The 16707-nt window shown below is 43.0% G+C and overlaps 1 protein-coding gene across 2 annotated transcripts in view; it reads right to left on the bottom strand.

Annotated features, from left to right (window-relative positions):
- The window catches only part of GIGYF2 (GRB10 interacting GYF protein 2), a 147146-nt gene that overhangs the window by 22583 nt on the left and 107856 nt on the right, over positions 1–16707 (bottom strand). For both annotated transcript variants that reach the window (XM_049888462.1, XM_049888463.1), the window contains exons 21-23: positions 16079–16237; positions 9793–10035; positions 6299–6421 (exon numbers count right to left, since the gene is read on the bottom strand). In XM_049888462.1, the coding sequence (XP_049744419.1) occupies positions 6299–6421; positions 9793–10035; positions 16079–16237 (525 nt within the window). The remainder of the gene's footprint in view (positions 1–6298; positions 6422–9792; positions 10036–16078; positions 16238–16707) is intronic.

The raw sequence follows: 16707 nt of genomic DNA, 5'->3' as shown, positions 1-16707 counted from the left end.
ATGAAACTAAACCAAACCTGTTGTTGTCAAGTCAATTCCAACTCATAAAAACCCTGTAGCGCAGAACTGAACTGCCTCACACAGTTTCCAAGGAGCGGCTGGTGGATTTGAACTGCTGGCCTGTTGGTTAGCAGCAAAGCTCTTAACCACTGGTGGTCAGATAAATAATGATAACCAGTGTAACAGACCCAATAAATTGACAGCTAAGTAAAGGAAGCTCAGAAACAGGCTGACTCGTAGAGAAAGCTCAGGAATTGGAGGTGCTGGGTATCTCAGATGAGGAGTCCCGGTAAGGCTAACAGCAGACAGGCTGGAAGTCTTTTGGAAAAAAAAAAAAAAAAAAAAAAACTGCTTCCCCAACTCTACATACTGGGGCGAATGTCTCTCCCTTACCACAGCAGGGAACTGGTTCCTCTTTGGAGAGGCTGAACCAGAGAGGCAGCAGCCTTTCTCCTCCAAGGGCTTACTTCTCAGGCAAGAGACTGGAGGATTACTCTACGGGGAAGCTGATCAGCTAGAGAAGAAGCAAAATACTAAGAGGCGAGGGGAAGAGAAGCCCACCAAAGTGCTGTACATACCGGAACTTCTAAAGAGCTTTGTAATGCCTTACTCTCCAACATGAACAACCAGCCCGGGATCACCAAGCATTTAATGTGAGCTTCTCAGAGGAAAGACAAAGACCAAAACAAACAAAGTTCAGTGCAATCAGAAACAAGACAAAGGAAAGGAGGAACTAGCTTTTTAAAAAGCTGTCAGTAATACCCTTAGAAGATGGTGGCAGTCAATAAAAAGAAACATTTAGAGAAAATAAGACCTCAGGGGAGTCTAAAATGAGAAAGCATGCATTAAAAGTTCAACAGAAGGCTAGAAACAGAAAGCTAAGGCAAAGTCCCATCAAGAAACATAAAAAGGCGGGAAATCAGGATCAGTCCAGAGGACAACCTGCGAATGACAGGCACGCCAAGCAGACAGAACACTGGGGGGGCAGCAAACTGAGGACATTCAGATGGGAACAGGGTAGAGGTTTCTGGGAAGGATGTCTCTAGGGAACAAATGCAATGAAATTATCTTAGGTTCCTCGTCGTGGGAAATAGGTACTGAGAGACGCTTCACAGAGATTTTGAAGAGTATGGGAAGACAGAAAGTTCAAAGGAAAATAAAAGGAATTATTAACTTCTCACCAGAGATGCTAATAAAAAGATGAACAAGACCTACAATTCCCACTCTGGTCCCCACTATTTTTTTTTTTTTTTTTAGCAGAGACCAAAATTATTGGAACAATTTCTAGCCTTGCAAGGAGAAGAGATGTGCTGCACTGCGTCTGTCTGCTGATGATGACCTTTCAGGGAGTAAAAATTTTAGAAAAGTTCAGTCTTTTTTTTTTTTTCCCCAGAAGGTGGGGAGTAAGGTGATTTTCAAGGTGATGAAACTTTTGAGGTCACTAGTGAGGCACATCACATGGTGATGCACATTCTTTCTGTGGTCAAGCACATCTGTATCTCATAGCCCTTCTGTTTCAGTGAACCACGACACCTGGTCCAAAAATGACAACATGCTTTCTCTGACAAACTGACTGCTCTGCCTCCAATCACATCCCATAAGCACTTTCTTCAGGTTTTTGCTACATGAGGTCACCTTTTCAAAGAAGCCCTCCCAGATCACAATGCTTAAAAATGGACAGTTACTTCCATCACCAACAGCATCTCAAATCCCAACACTCTCTCTTCTATGCCCACTCGCTGTCTCGTTGAGGCTCACTACCTCCTACTGTGCTATACGTTTTACTTATTTCTCATTGACCATCTCCTCTCAATTAGAAGGTAAGCTTCACGAAGGCAGAGATTTTTGTCTGCTTTCTTGTTGTTAGGTGCGACTCAGTTGGTGCCGACTCATAGCGACCCTATGTACGACAGAACAAAACACTGCCCAGTTCTGCACCATCCTCACAATCGTTATGCTTGAGCCCACTGTTGCAGCCACTGTGTCAATCTATCTCATTGAGGGTCTTCCTCTTTTTTGCTGACCCTCTACTTTGCCAAGCATGATGTCCTTCTCCCGGGGCTGATTCCTCTTGACAATGTGTCCAAGGTATTTGAGATGTAGTCTCGTCATCCTTGCCTCTAAGGAGCATTCTGGTTGTGCCTCTTTCAAGGCAGATTTGTTCATTCTTTTGACAGACTATGGTACATTCCATATTCTTCACCAATACCAAAATTGAAAGGTGCCAATTCTTCTTCAGTCATCCTTATTCATCATTCAGCTTTTGCATGCATATGAAATAACCAAAAACACCATGGCTTGGGTCAGGCACACCTTAGTCTTCCAGAGATGAGATCTTTGCTTTTCAACACTTTAAAGAGGTCCTTTGCAGCAGATTTGCCCAATGCAATGCATCTTTTGATTTCTTGACTGCTGCTTCCATGGGTGTTGACTGTGGATCAGAGTAAAACGAAATCCTTGACAACTTCATTCTTTTCTCTGTTTATCATGATGTTGCCTACTGGTCCAGTTGTGAGAATTTTTGTTTTCTTTATGCTGACATGTAATCCATACTGAAGGCTGGGGTCTTTGATCTTCATCAGTAAGTGCTTAAAGTCTTCTTCACTTTCAGCAAGCAAGGTTGTGTCATCTGCATAACACAGGTGGTTAGTGAGTCTTCCTCCAATCCCGATGCCGCTCTTCTTCATATAGTCCAGCTTCTCAGATTAACTGTTCAGCACAGATTGAGTAAGTGTGGTTGGTGGAAGGATAAAACCCTCACGCGCATCTCTCCTAACTAAACCACACAGTATCCCATCATTCTGTTCGAAAGACTGCCTCTTGATCTACGTACAGGTTCCTCATGAGCACAATTAAGTGTTCTGGAATTCCCATTCTTCACAATGTTATCTAGAATTTGTTATGATTCACAAAGTTGAATGCCTTTGCATTGTCAAAACACAGTTAAACATCTTCCCGGTATTCTCTGCTTTCAACCAAGATCCATCTGACATCAGCAATAATATCCCTGGTTCCACATCCTCTTCTGAAACCAGCCTGAATTTCTGGCAGTTCCTTATTGATATACTGCTGCAGCTGCTTCTGAATGACCTTCAGCAAAATTTTCCTTGTGTGTGATATTAATGATATTGTTCTATGATTTCCACATTCAGTTGGATCACCTTTCTTGGGAATAGGCATAAATACAGCTCTCTTCCAGTTGGTTGGCCAGGAGGCTCTCTTCCAAATTTCTTGGCATAGACAAGTAAGCACTTCCACTGCTGCATCTGTTTGCTGAAACATCTCAATTGATATTCTGTCAATTCCTGGAGGCTTATTTTTTGCCAACGCTTTCAGTGCAGCGACCTCTCCCTTCAGCACCAATCGGTTCCTGGTCTTATGCCACCTCCTGAAATGGAGCTTGAGCTTGAAACGGATGAACGTTGACAGATTCTTTTTGGTACAGTGACTCTGTGTATTCCTTCCATCTTCTTTTAATGCTACCTGCATCATTTAATACTTCCCCATAGAATCCTTCAGTATTGCAACTTGAGGCTTGAAATTTTTCTTCAGTTCTTTCAGCCTGAGAAACGCCAGGCGTGTTCTCCTCTTTTGATTTTTTAACTCCAGGTCCTTGCGCATGTCATTATACTACTTTACTTTGTCTTCTGGAGCTGCCCTTTGAAATCTTCTGTTCAGTTCTTTCACTTTATTATTTCTTCCTTTCGCTTTAGCTACTCGACATTCAAGAGCAAGTTTCAGAGTCTCTTCTGACATCCATTTTGGTCTTTTCCATCTTTACTGTCTTTTTAATGACCTCTTGCTTTCTTCAAGTATGATGTCCTTGATGTCATTCCACAACTGATCTGGTCTTTGATCACTAGTGTTCAACACATCAAATCTATTGAGGTGGTCTCTAAGTTTTTACTAAGTTCAGGTGAGATTATGTTCAAGGTCGTACTTTGGCTCTCGTGGGTTTAATTTTCTTCAGTTTCAACTTGAATTTGCATATGAGCAACTGATGGTCTGTTCCACAGCTGATCCCTGGCCTTGTTCTGACTAATGATATTGAGCTTTTCCATCATTTCTTTCCACAGGTGTACTCAATCTGATTCCTGTGTATTCTATCTGGCGAGATCCACATGTATAGTCACCATTTATGTTGGCGATAAAAGGTATCTGCAATTAAGACGTCGTCGGTCTTGTAAAATTCTATCATGTGATTACCGGCATGGTTTCTATCACCAAGGCTGTATTTTCCAACTACCAATCCTTCTTCGTCTCCCACTTTCACATCCCAATCACCAGTAATTATCAATGCATCCTGATTGCATGTTTGATCAATTTCAGACTGCAGAAGTTGGTAAAAATCTTCAATTTCTTCATCTTTGGTCTTAGTAGTAGGTACATAAATTTGAATAATAGTCATATTAACTCGTCTTCCTTGTAGATATCATTCTATCACTGACAACGTTGTACTTCAGGACAGATCTTGAAATGTTCTTTTTGATGATGAATGCAGTGCCGTTCCTCTTCAATTTGTCATTCCTGGCATAGTAGATCATATGACTGTCTAATTCAAAATGGCCTATACCAGTCCATCTCAGCTCACTAATGCCTAGAATATTGATGTTTATGTGGTCCATTTCATTTCTGATGATTTCCAATCTTCCTAGAGTTATACTTCGTACATCACATGTTCTGACTATTAATGGATGTTTGCAGCTGTTTCTTCTAATTTTGAGTCATGCCACATCAGCAAATGAAGGTCCTGAAAGCTCGACTCCATCCACATCATTATGGTCGACTCTGCTTTGAGGAGGCAGCTCTTCCCCAGTCGTCTTTTGAGTGCCTTCCAACCTGGGGGGCTCATCTTCTGGCGCTGTATCAGACAATGTTCCACTGCTGTTCATAAGGTTTTCACTGGCTAATTCTTTTCAGAAGCAGACCGCTGGGCCCTTCTTCCTAGTCTGTCTTAGTCTGGAAGCTCGGCTGAAACCTGTCCGTCACAGGTGACCCTGCTGGTATCTGAAAACTGACGGCGCTGCTTCCAGCATCACATAAATCCAGAAGACCCCAGAGTAAGACAGACTGACAGATGTGGGAGGGTTTGGTCTGCTTGAGTCTCAGCTATATCTGCAGACTATAACTGAGCAGGTACTCAGGCAAATACGTACTGAATGAATGAATGAATGAATGCAGCACCTAATGGCATGCTCATCCAAACTGTTTCACTTATTCACATTCTCCTCTATTAAGAACTGCGCTCTTGCTTTTTATTTCCATCTTTCACTCTTTTGTATCCTTCCTATCCTAACATGAACTACAGAACACAGACTAAAGCAGAGACACTTTATTTCTATCATGTTATGTTTTTCTAGGTTAGTCAGGAAACCCAGTTATCTTCTAGAGAAAAATGTATTCTGCATTCTAAGCATCAAATTTACAAAGGATTCCTTATATAAAACTCATCCCCCATTCTGAACAATCCATGTAAATTTATGAGCGATTCTCAAGAGCTACAGTAATATATTTTAGGTAACTAAACATTTATGCTACACAATCAATGTTATTCCTATCAGATCCTCTGTATCTGTCAAAGGGGGACAGTAGTGACTCAGTGGTAGAATTCTCGCCTTCCATGTGGGAGAACCCAAACCAAACCCAGCCATTGAGTTGATTCCGACTCAAAGCAACCCTACAGGACAGAGTAGAACTGCTCCATAGGGTTTCCAAGGCTATAATCTTTACAGAAGCAGACTGTTACATCTTTCTCCCGCGGAGTGGCTGATGGATTTGAACCACCAATCTTTCAGTTGGCAGCCGAGCGCTGTAACCACTACGCCACCAGGTCTCTTTCTATGTGGGAGGCCCACGTTCAGTTTCCAACCAACGTACCTCGTACACACAACCACATCTGTTAGTGGTGATGTGCGTATCGCTACGACGCTGAACAAGTTTCAGCAGAGCTTCTAGACTAAGACAGACTAGGAAGAAAGGCCTGATGTTCTACTTGCAAAAATCAGCCAGTGACAACCCTGTGGGTCACAATGCTCCGATCCACAGCTGATAGTGAGGATGGCACAGGATTGGGCAGCGTTTTATTCCACTGTGCACAGGGTCGTCACACGTCCGACGCCTCTTTGACAGCAGCTAACATTTGTTAGGGTGACCAAATTGTAGACTTCAAAGAGTTTAATAACGAGCATCCAACTCTGACAATTCTGACAATAATAGGTTTCTTCAGTAACCACTAACCAGTAATGCACACTAGCTAGTCTGGAGAACTGTTTCACTTTTTAAAACTCTTTAAATTTACCTCTTCTCGAAGCTGCCGTTCTCTTTCTTCTTCTAGTTTTTGGATTTCAGCCAATGACAGGGTTGCCTGGGACTGACATGCTGCTGTATTGGACTGCTGGCCCCACGTTGAAGAGGAGGGAAGCTAACAACAAAGGAAGGGAAAGAGTTCATGAGGGATGGCGGACAGGAAACAAAGACGCACTAACGCATTACGTACAGCCGGAACATTCCCATTTCCCTCAACGCTATTTACAACAATTCAAATTTCCTTCTGCATGTGACTCTCTCAGTAAATTTACTTCTTTTGCTTCCTGAATTTTTTGCCACTGCCCCAAACCTAAGACAATTTTAAACAATTTAGGATAAAACACACACACATATATTTGATCTAACATTTTGGGATTGCAAATATGTCACCTTGGCACTGACATATAGAGCAATATACATCCAATAAAGTGAAAGGCATAAGCGAAAGAATCAATAAAGCAGCCTGAAGATTTGTAATCCAACAAGGCACAAGGACCATGACCTGCTACACCCAGTGATGGGGTTAAGGACGAGCTATCTGAAGGGAGAGCTGAGGCTGTGGCTTCAGGAGATGCAGGCATGTTTCTCAATCACGCTTCTACGAGAGGGGGCCACTGCTAACCAGGCTGTAGCTTCTAGTCATCAGCACTAAGCTGTTTTTAATCAAGAATGCTGTTTTTCCTGTCCCTTCACATTACTAACTAGAGTTTAACTATTTGGGTCCTGAATACATTAATGTTTTCAAAAGCCTGATTATTATAAAGCAACCCTTGGGCACACAGCGGTTAAGCAGTCAGCTGCTAACTCAAAGGTCAGCGGTTTGAACCCACCAGCCGCTCTGTGGGAGAAAGATGTGGCAGTCCGCTTCTATAAAAGATTTATAGCCTTGGAAACCCTGTGGAGCAGTTCTACTCTGTCCTACAGGGTCACTATGAGTCAGAATCAACTTCATAGCAGTGGGTTTGGTCTGGCTTTTGTAGTTATTCTAAGGGAACCCTTACTCTTCTTGGTCAGAACAAGATATGCTCCAATTTTGAAACGTCTTACGGCTCTTAAACAACAACAACAAAAGACAAACCTAAAGCCTTTTAAAGCCTGCTTAATAAAAGTAATATACGTGCATGGATTAAAACCAACAAAATACTAAACAATGCCAAAAAAAACAGGACTACAGCAGAAATCTCTAAGAGTGGAACTGATGGGATAAAGGACATAAACCATACAAATTTTCACTGAAATTGTCACAGAGCTCTGAAACCATGAAACTCTCGGAAGAAAACGTAAATCTTCATGACTTCAGACTTGGCAGTGGATTCTTAGATATGACACCTGAAGCAGAAGCAACAACAGAAAAACTGGTAAGTTGGACTTCCCAGACTTCAGAACTTCCTCCATCAAAGGACGCCATCAGAAAAGAAAAACACAAACCACAGAATGGGAGAAAATATTTGAAAATCATATCTGATAAGGGGTTTGCATCTAAAACACACACAGAACTCTTACAACTCAAAAACACAAATAATCCAATTAAAAAGAACGGGCCACAGATCTGGGTCTTGCTCCACAGAAGACCTACAAACGGCCAATAAGCCCATAAAAAGATGCGCAACATCACCATTCACCAGGGAGATGCAATTCAAAACCAAGAGCTGCAACTTCACACCGCTAGTACGGCCATAATCAGTAAGTGTTGATTACGGTAAGTGTTGGTGAGAATGTAGAAAACCCGTAACCCTTGTACAGTTAGCGGGAAAGTCAAACGATCCAGCCACGTTGGACTGACACCAGTTCCTCAAACGGTTGAACACAGTTACCACGTGACCTAGCCGTCTGATTTCTAGTCACACACCTAAAGAGATGAAAGCGCGCATACGCCCAAAAATCCTTCCATGAATGTTCCATAGCGGCATTATTTATAATAGTCAAAACAGACAAACAACCTATGTGTCCATCAACCGATGAATGGATAAACAAAAAGTGGAGTATTATTTGGTCATAAAAAGGAATGAAGTACTGACATGTGCTACAACATGGATGAACTCGAAAACATTACGCTGTGTCAAAGAAGGCAGTCATAAATGACCACGTATTATATCATCCATTCATATGAAATGTCCAGATAGGACATAAAAATACAGAAATGCAGAGAGACAGAAGGCAGATTAGTAGCTGCTTAGGGCTGAGGGCCACTGGGGGAGGAAGAGGAATGACAGCTACAGGATGAAAATGTTCAAAAAATCGACTGTAGTGACAGTTGCACTTGTTTGTTAATATATTAATAGGCTGTTAAACTTGAATGTACATGTTAACTGGGTGAACTGTACAGTAAACGAATTATATCTCAATAAACCTATTTTTAATACTGCTTGTTTCTTCTCGCAAAAGCTTTTTACAATTCCTCCCAACCATCTCGGATTATCTTCACTCGGAACGTTTATTTATAAAACATCACTACAGTCTTTACAAGAGGACAGGAAGCCAAAACTGGGCAGAGTGAGAGACTTGGTCAGACAAGACAGAGATCTGGAAACTACCCATGCCTCTGCCCCTCCCTCACACCTGAAGTACGTCTCTTAACAACCTTTTCAGGGCCCTGCAGACAAGGACACATGGGTTCTAATAAGTGGTTCTGCTACCAATTCTCGGATGGACCCAAGGCAAGTGACTTATATTCTTAACATTTCTCCTCTAATCAAATACTGGTAATAACACCTAAGCTTTGTAATGGAGGTTGTGAAGACTAAATGAGATATCTATGTCAGCATGGTGCTGACACAAAGCTAGTACTCAGTACTGGTGGGATCTCCAGCCCCTCTATTAGGCCTAGATGAAGCCCTCCTCTCCCTGGTTGGTCTCCCCTATCCTCAACGGGTCTGCCGACCCCCAGGCTTGTTATCTTCAAGTCCATCTTCCACTTAGGTCTCCAAGTGATGTATCTGCTCCTCTAGAACTGACAGTACTGTTCTCTAGTTGAAAGCAATTCAGAGGCCGGCTCCTGCCGCACATCCTGAACTCGTAATGCTTCAGCGGGGTATGCGCAGCCCTGGAGATCTGGGCGTTTCCCACACTTCCTGCAGCCCCAGTAACCTACTTTTCAAATCCCCCAAACATACCACAGCATTTCTTACCCTCCTGCCTCCTGCCACCCCACGCTGTCTCCTCTCTTATACATATCCCTGCCCCATTTCCCAAGGTGCAGGTTTACTTTTTTTAATCCCCCCCCGCCCCCCCCATCAAGACTCCATTTGGAAGTTACTTTTTTTCAAGAAGCCTTTCTAAGCTTCCCAGGACAGATTAGGGAAATGGTCTTGGCTTGCCTGCATTGCCGCTCACCTCCCAGCCTCCTGTTTATCCCTCTCTTGTTGCAATGTCTAACACAGTGCATTCCCATGCCACGTTCTACTGATGACTGGAAAACTCAAAGCAGTACTGCTCAGCCATAGAGTCGGCGTGCGGTTCTCCCGCCGCCGCCGCCCAGCGCGTTACCTTCATCTGGGCCAGCTGCTGCTGCTGCTGCTGCTGCTGCAACCTGCGGAGCGCCTCCTGCTGCTGCTGCTGCTGCCTCTGGCGCATCAGCTCCTTCTGGCGCTGCAGCTCCAGCTCCTTCCTCTTCCGCTCCTCCTCCTCGTGTCGCAGGCGGGCTGCCTCCTCTTCCACCCGGAGACGGTTTTCCTCTAATCGGCGCTGAGCTTCTTCTTCTTCCCGGGCCCATTTTGCAGCCTCCTCTTCCTTCCCAGAAGGAAAAATTAAAGAAGGGGGAGGAAAAAAAAAGATTTTAACCACAGTAAAAAAAAAAAAAAAAAAAAAACCGCTCTGCAGAGGCATCCGACTGTGTGGATCGTAACACACTGTGGGTGACACCGGGAAGAACAGAACCCCAGAACGCTTATTCGTGCTCACGTAGAACCTGTACATAAAGCAAGACGCTTGAACAGAACAAGGGGATACTGCATGGCTTAAAATCAGCAAAGGGGTGCCTCAGGGCTGTATCCTTTCCACACTCATTCCATCTGTATGCTGAGCAAATAATCCAAGAAGCTGGACTACATGGAGAAGAACGGAGCATCAGGGTTGGAGGAAGACTCACTAACCACCTGCTTTATGCAGGCGACACAGCCTTGCCTGCTCAAAGTGAAGAGGACTAGAAGCACTTACTGATGAAGATCAAAGACCACAGCCTTCAGGATGGATTACATGTCAACATAAAGAAAACAAAAATCCTCACAACTGGACCGACAAGCAACATCACGACAAACAGAGGAAAGACAAAAGTAGTTAAGGAATTCATTTTATTTGGATCCTTAACACCAACGTAAGCAACAGTCAAGAAATCCAAACGACATACTGCATAGGGCAAATCTGCTGCCAAAGACCTCTTTAAAGTGTTGAAAAGCAAAGATGTCAATTTGAGGACTAAGGTGCGCCTGACCCAAGCCATGGTATTTTCAATCACTTCACACGCATGTGAAAGCTGGACAACCAAAGAAGAACTGATGCCTTTGAATTATAGTGTTGGTGCAGAATGCTGAGTATACCATGGACTGCCAGAAGAACAGACAAATCTGTCCTGGAGGAAGTACAGCCAGAATGCTCCTTGGAAGCAAGGACTTCTGTTTCATGTACTTTGTATGACACAGGATGGCACAGGACCAGGCAGTGTTTTGTTCTGTTGTACACAGGGTCACTACAGGTCACAGAACCAACTCGATGGCACCTAACAACAACAAAAACCTAAATCACATTTGAAGGCTTTTGTCAAATGGCTATAGAAGTGACAGAGAAAGTAGAAACTTTCTGACGGCATTAGGTAGAAGTAAATCTTTTAAAATATACATTCAGTAACCATAGAGGCCTGGCTTACTTAAAATAGCATTTAAATTTACTTCACAGTTTCTACATAAAAGGAATGTCACTCTGAACCCCTGTGCTGAGCACCACATGCAGGAAAGCCTGCTGGCGACACCATCCCACACAGGAGGCAGAGCTAGCCTGCTACCATGCTGAGCACTAAGAGTTGCCAGGACCTTACGAGGATATTGATTACCAGGAAGGCGTCACACAGTTCTGGAATCAATGTGACTTTTCTAGGCCACTGGATTCCATCCCCGATCTCACCCCTTATGGACCCAGGGTCCAGAGGTCCTTCAGAACACCTCTCCCTCCATCACCTCTCTACTACCTTTTCCCTCACCTGGTTCCTTTTTCTTCTGCTTCCCTCCCTCAAAACCGTTCCACTGTGCCCTCAGGAACTCTCCTCGCCTCTGCAGAGTTGTCCACTGTGCCTGCAATGCCAAGGTCAAATGTCAGCCCCTCTACAAGGAGTTTCCCAGCCGTCTGGAGGTAGTCTTCACCTCTACCTTTTGATGATCAAGAACTACACCTTATTCTTATTTCTTTATCTGCTCCTAGCCCACCTGTGGTAGTCACTGTTGGCAACCTACCCAACAACCACTTTCCTCTCAGGCTTCTTCCTTGTAGACAGACACAGCCTCCTGCCATATCACAGGTCAAAGTTGCCAGATGTTGCTTTTCAAGCTTCCAATGCAACTAGGGGCAGCATGTGATCCAACACAGGCCAAAGAGTGATAAAAGGAAGTCTGCTGGGAGGTTTTCTAGGAAAGATAGTCTTCCCAGAAAAAAAGAAAAACCGCTATGAGAACAGGGCTACCCGCTCCCTTGAACAACAATGTGGTATCTCCTAACCATGAGGTGAAAATTTTAACTCAAAAGTCAGCACACTGAGAAATGGTAACGCAGAACTGTACACTGGGCCTGAATCCCTAATGACACCACTGACTGACTGGAGCAAGTGTGTAATGTGGGGCAATGATGCCAACTAGTCCTTGAGACATTTTTAGGTATTTTGATTGTGCGGCCGAAAGCCTCCTGACTGTGGCATTTACTTCTTTGTATATCCATCACACCCATGGCCTGCGACTTACTGATGGTAGAAACAATTTCTTTAAAAGTTCTGTATTACAGCAGGAAGGAAGCAGTCACAGGCACACAGCAAATTAACTACATTAACTGTTAAATAAATACACCAAAGAACAGAACAACACACCACACAGCCTAACACAGAAGCTATCCACCTTTCAAAGCATCTACTTTTCTAACAGTTTGCTAAATGACAAGAGCTGAATGATGACTGAAAGGTTCCAAAAGAGTTTCAATCATGAACCTAGACAAAAGCAGGAAATCACCAGCCTTGTATCAATCTAACCAACAAAACCTATGTGCGTCCCCACTCCTTAGGTGTGGGCTGTGCAAAGTCATCTCCCGCCAAAGAGGCTAGTCAGGAAGGGGGGGGGGGGGCGGGGAGTAACTTTATAGCAGAAACCTGACAAACACTACTTCAGCCAGGTTAACAAAGTCCACATCCACAGTCATAAATCATGTTGACAGGACTTACCCCCGATATGCCGTAATGAAAATGGCACATTACCTCTGTGATTGTTTTTTCCCAAAACCTATAACCCCAGATGACTAATCATGAGAAAAATCTCAAATAAATCCCAATAGAGGGTGCTATGGATTGAATTGTTTCCCCAAAAAATGTGCATCAACGTGCCTAGGTCATGATTCCCAGTATTACCTGGTTGTCTGCCATTTTGTGATCTGATGTGATTATCCCATGTGTTGTAAATCCCAACCGCTACGATATTAAATGAGGCGGGATTAGAGGCCGTTACCTCAATGAGGTAGGACTCAATCTACAGGATTAGGTTGTATCTCGAGTCAGTCTCTTTTGAGATATAATAGAATCAAGAGAGAGGGAAGTGACCTCATACCACCAAGAAAGAAGAGCCAGGAGAACAACGCGTCCTTTGAACCTGGGGTTCCTGAGCTGAGAAACTCCTAGACCAAAGGGAAGATTGATGACAAGCACCTTCCCCCAGAGCTGACAGAGAGATAAAGTCTTCCCCTGAAGCCAGCACCCTGAATTCGGACTTAAAGCCTCCTAGACTGTTAGAGAATAAACTTCTCTTTTATTAAAGCCATCCACTTGTGGTATTTCTGTTACAGCAGCGCCAGATGACTAAGACAGGGAGTATCCTATAGTATACTTATACTCCTCAAAACTGTCAAGGTCATCAAAAACAAGGAAAGTCTGAGAAACTGTCACAGCCAAGAGAAGCCCAAGGAAACCTGACAACTAAATACAATGAGGTACCCAAGATGATATTCTAGAACAGAAAAAGGACATCGGTTAAAAACTAAAGAAATCTGAATAAAGTACTGGACTTAAGTTAATTACAATGCAGAGACGACAGAGAAGCTCATTATCTGTCAGAACAAGGCCAGAAGCCGAATGCAGAACAGATCATCAATTGCTCGTGTTCAAGTTCAAGCTGAAGCTGGAGAAAATTAAAACAAGTCCATGAGAGCCAAAGTACGGCCTTGAGGATATTCCACCTGAATTTAGAGACTTTATAGCATCTGAAGAATAGATTTGACACACTAAACACTAATGACTGAAGACCAGACAAGTTGGGGGACGACCTCAAGGACATCACACATGAAGAAAGCAAAAGGTCATTTAAAAGACAGGAAAGAAAGAAAAGACCAAAATGGATGTCAGAAGAAACTCTGAAACTTACTCTTGAACTTAAGAATAGCTAAAGCAAAGGGAAGAAATGATCACGTAAAGGAGCTGAACAGTAAGATTTCAAAGAGCAGCTCGAGAAGACAATGTAATTGTATACTTTAAAAGGCTGAATTTTTATGGTGTGTGAATTATACCTCAATTAAAAAAAGAGCACATAAGACAATAATAAAGAGACAAACACGTGTATCTGAAAAATGGGAACGCTATATCTACCTTACAGGATTGCTGCAAGAATTAAGTGAAATTACGTATCTAAAAGAGCTCTGGTAGAGTTGTGGTTAAGAGCTCAGCTGCTAACCAAAAGGTCAGCCATTCAAATCCACCAGCCGTTGGAAACCCTACGGGGCAGTCTGCTCTGTCCTACAGGGTTGCTATGGGTTGGAATCCACTCGACAGCACCTAACAATAACAACGAGGCATCTAAAGCATCTACTACGATACCTCAATAAATGATAATTTCCATCGTAAAAAAAGGAAAACAATTTTCAAATTGGGTAAGGTTTGAACATACACTTTACACAGATCTATGAATGGACAATAATCACATGAAAAAATGTTCCACATCTTTAAACCAAGAAACATCATTAGTCTTCATTAGAACCATAATGAGATACCCTCCACGTACCAACTAGAATGGCTAAAAAGACTGACATCATCAAATGCTGACAAGAACGCAGAACTGGCTTTTTCATACACTGTCGACGGTAATTTAAAACAGTACAACACCACTGTGGGTAAAGTTTGGTGTTTTCTTATAAAGTTAAAATACTCCTGCCCTTTGACCCAGCAATTCCACTCCTCGGTGTTTATCAGAGGAAATGGAAATACGTGTTCATAAAATGGCTTATGCACCTGGAGCAAAACTGAGAACATCCCAAATGCCCTCAACGGGAGGATGAAGAAACAAACTGCAATACACTCACACACTGGAACACTACTCGGCAACGACAACAACAAATGAAGTGCTGATGCCTGTAACAATATGAAAGAAATCTCCTACCATTATGCTGAATAAAAGCCAGATTTAAAAAAGCGCATACTGTATGGCTCCACATACATGAAATTCTAGAAGCCACAAAGGTGAAAAATAATTAGAGGAGGGATTTTTCTGTGAGTGTGAGGCGTAGACTGACTAAGAGAGTATTTTATAACATGATGGGGCATGGGTTATAATACTGTACCTATTCGTCATTACTGTGCTGCTCAAAATTTATATTTCAATATATGTAAGTTATACCTTAAAAAGCAAAGATGTCACTTTGAGGAGTGAGGTGCACCTGACCCAAGCCATGGTGTTTTCAGTCGCCTCATAGGCATGCAAAAGCTGGACAATGAATAAGGAAGACCAAAGAAGAATCGATGCCTCTGAATTACGGTGTTGGTGAAGAACACTGAATATACCACGGACCGCCGGAAGAACAGAACAAGTCTGTCTTGGAAGAAGAACAGGCGGAACGCACCTCCGGAGCAAGGGTGGAGAGCCTTCACCTTGTGTACTCTGGACATTTTATCAGGAGGGACCTGATATGCATGTGATGCCCCTGGAGAAGGACAAAATGCTTGGTGAGGCAGAGGATCAGGGAAAAAGAGGAAGACCCTCCAGGGGACGGACTGACACAGCAGCCGCAACAGTGGGCTCAAACACGGCAACCATTGCGGGGCGGTGCAGGACCGGGCAGGGTTCCCTTCTGATGTACACAGGGTCGCTATCAGTCGGAAGTGACTCGACCGCACCTAATCACACAAAAATTACACCTAAAAAAGATAACCATAAAGTAAGAGTGAGGAGTGAGTGGTAGTACAGATAAAACAAAAATGGCAGGATGTTAATAATTATTGAACTGGGTGATAAGTGTGTGGGGATTTATTATACTATTCTGTTTATTTTGTGTAAGTCTGAAACTTGCTAAAAAGAACACATCTTATAACCTTTCTCACCACTTATATCTGAGAAAAGGCCAGAAAGGTAATTTTTTTGTTTTCTGTCAAAAAAGAGGTTTTCATTTTAAGAAAAAAGGAATTTAGAAGTAATAAGAGTCAGTTGGGTCTCTTTTGGTAGTTTTAAGCAACATAAGAAATTTTTTAATAGGCTATCCTAATACTTTCTTGATCACTAATTCCTAGTTTCAAAGACGCACTAAGAAGATGAAGCCATCTGGTCACCTGCTTGCGTAACAACTCTTCCTGCTTCCGCCTTTCCTCCTCTTCTCTCCGCCTCTCCTCCAGTCTCCTCAGCGCTTCTTCTTGTTGCTGCCGCTCTTCCTCTTCTCGCTGCCGCCTTAATGCAATTTCTTGCTCCCTCTGGCGTCGCAGAGCCTCTTCCTAAAGAAAAAAAGGGGTTGAAACCGTGGCTGTCAGCTAATGTATCTTAATTTGAAATAGACTAGGTTATGTGCTACTAAAACCCTCTTAACAATAACATAGAAAGTATGTAACCCGGATCTAAGGTAAAAAGCATGTATGTGAGTTGGGGAGTGGGCACAATGAGAGTTTAAAAAATTTTGTCTTTAAAATATTAGTAGTTAAATAGCAACACACTGTGAAGTCCATCCTGTTTCTCTATTAGCTCCGTCATTTACTGACTGGCCCTGGGAAAGGCCACACTAGGACACAGCCCTTGGTTTCTCCACTGGTCCTTTCAGTGTCTCCTTTTTGATCCACTGAGAAACCAGCACAGCCACCAACAAAGCCTGGTGAGGCAGGGGGACGTTCTCCACAGTCAGTACTGGAGTAAAGCAGTGTTTCCCAGGCTATGTTCTGAGATGTTCCGAAGAACAAAAGTTCCATTAACA

This window comes from Elephas maximus, chromosome 6, assembly GCF_024166365.1.
Source record: "Elephas maximus indicus isolate mEleMax1 chromosome 6, mEleMax1 primary haplotype, whole genome shotgun sequence".
NCBI lineage: Eukaryota > Metazoa > Chordata > Mammalia > Proboscidea > Elephantidae > Elephas > Elephas maximus.
This window is presented reverse-complemented; position numbering and strand designations above follow the sequence as displayed.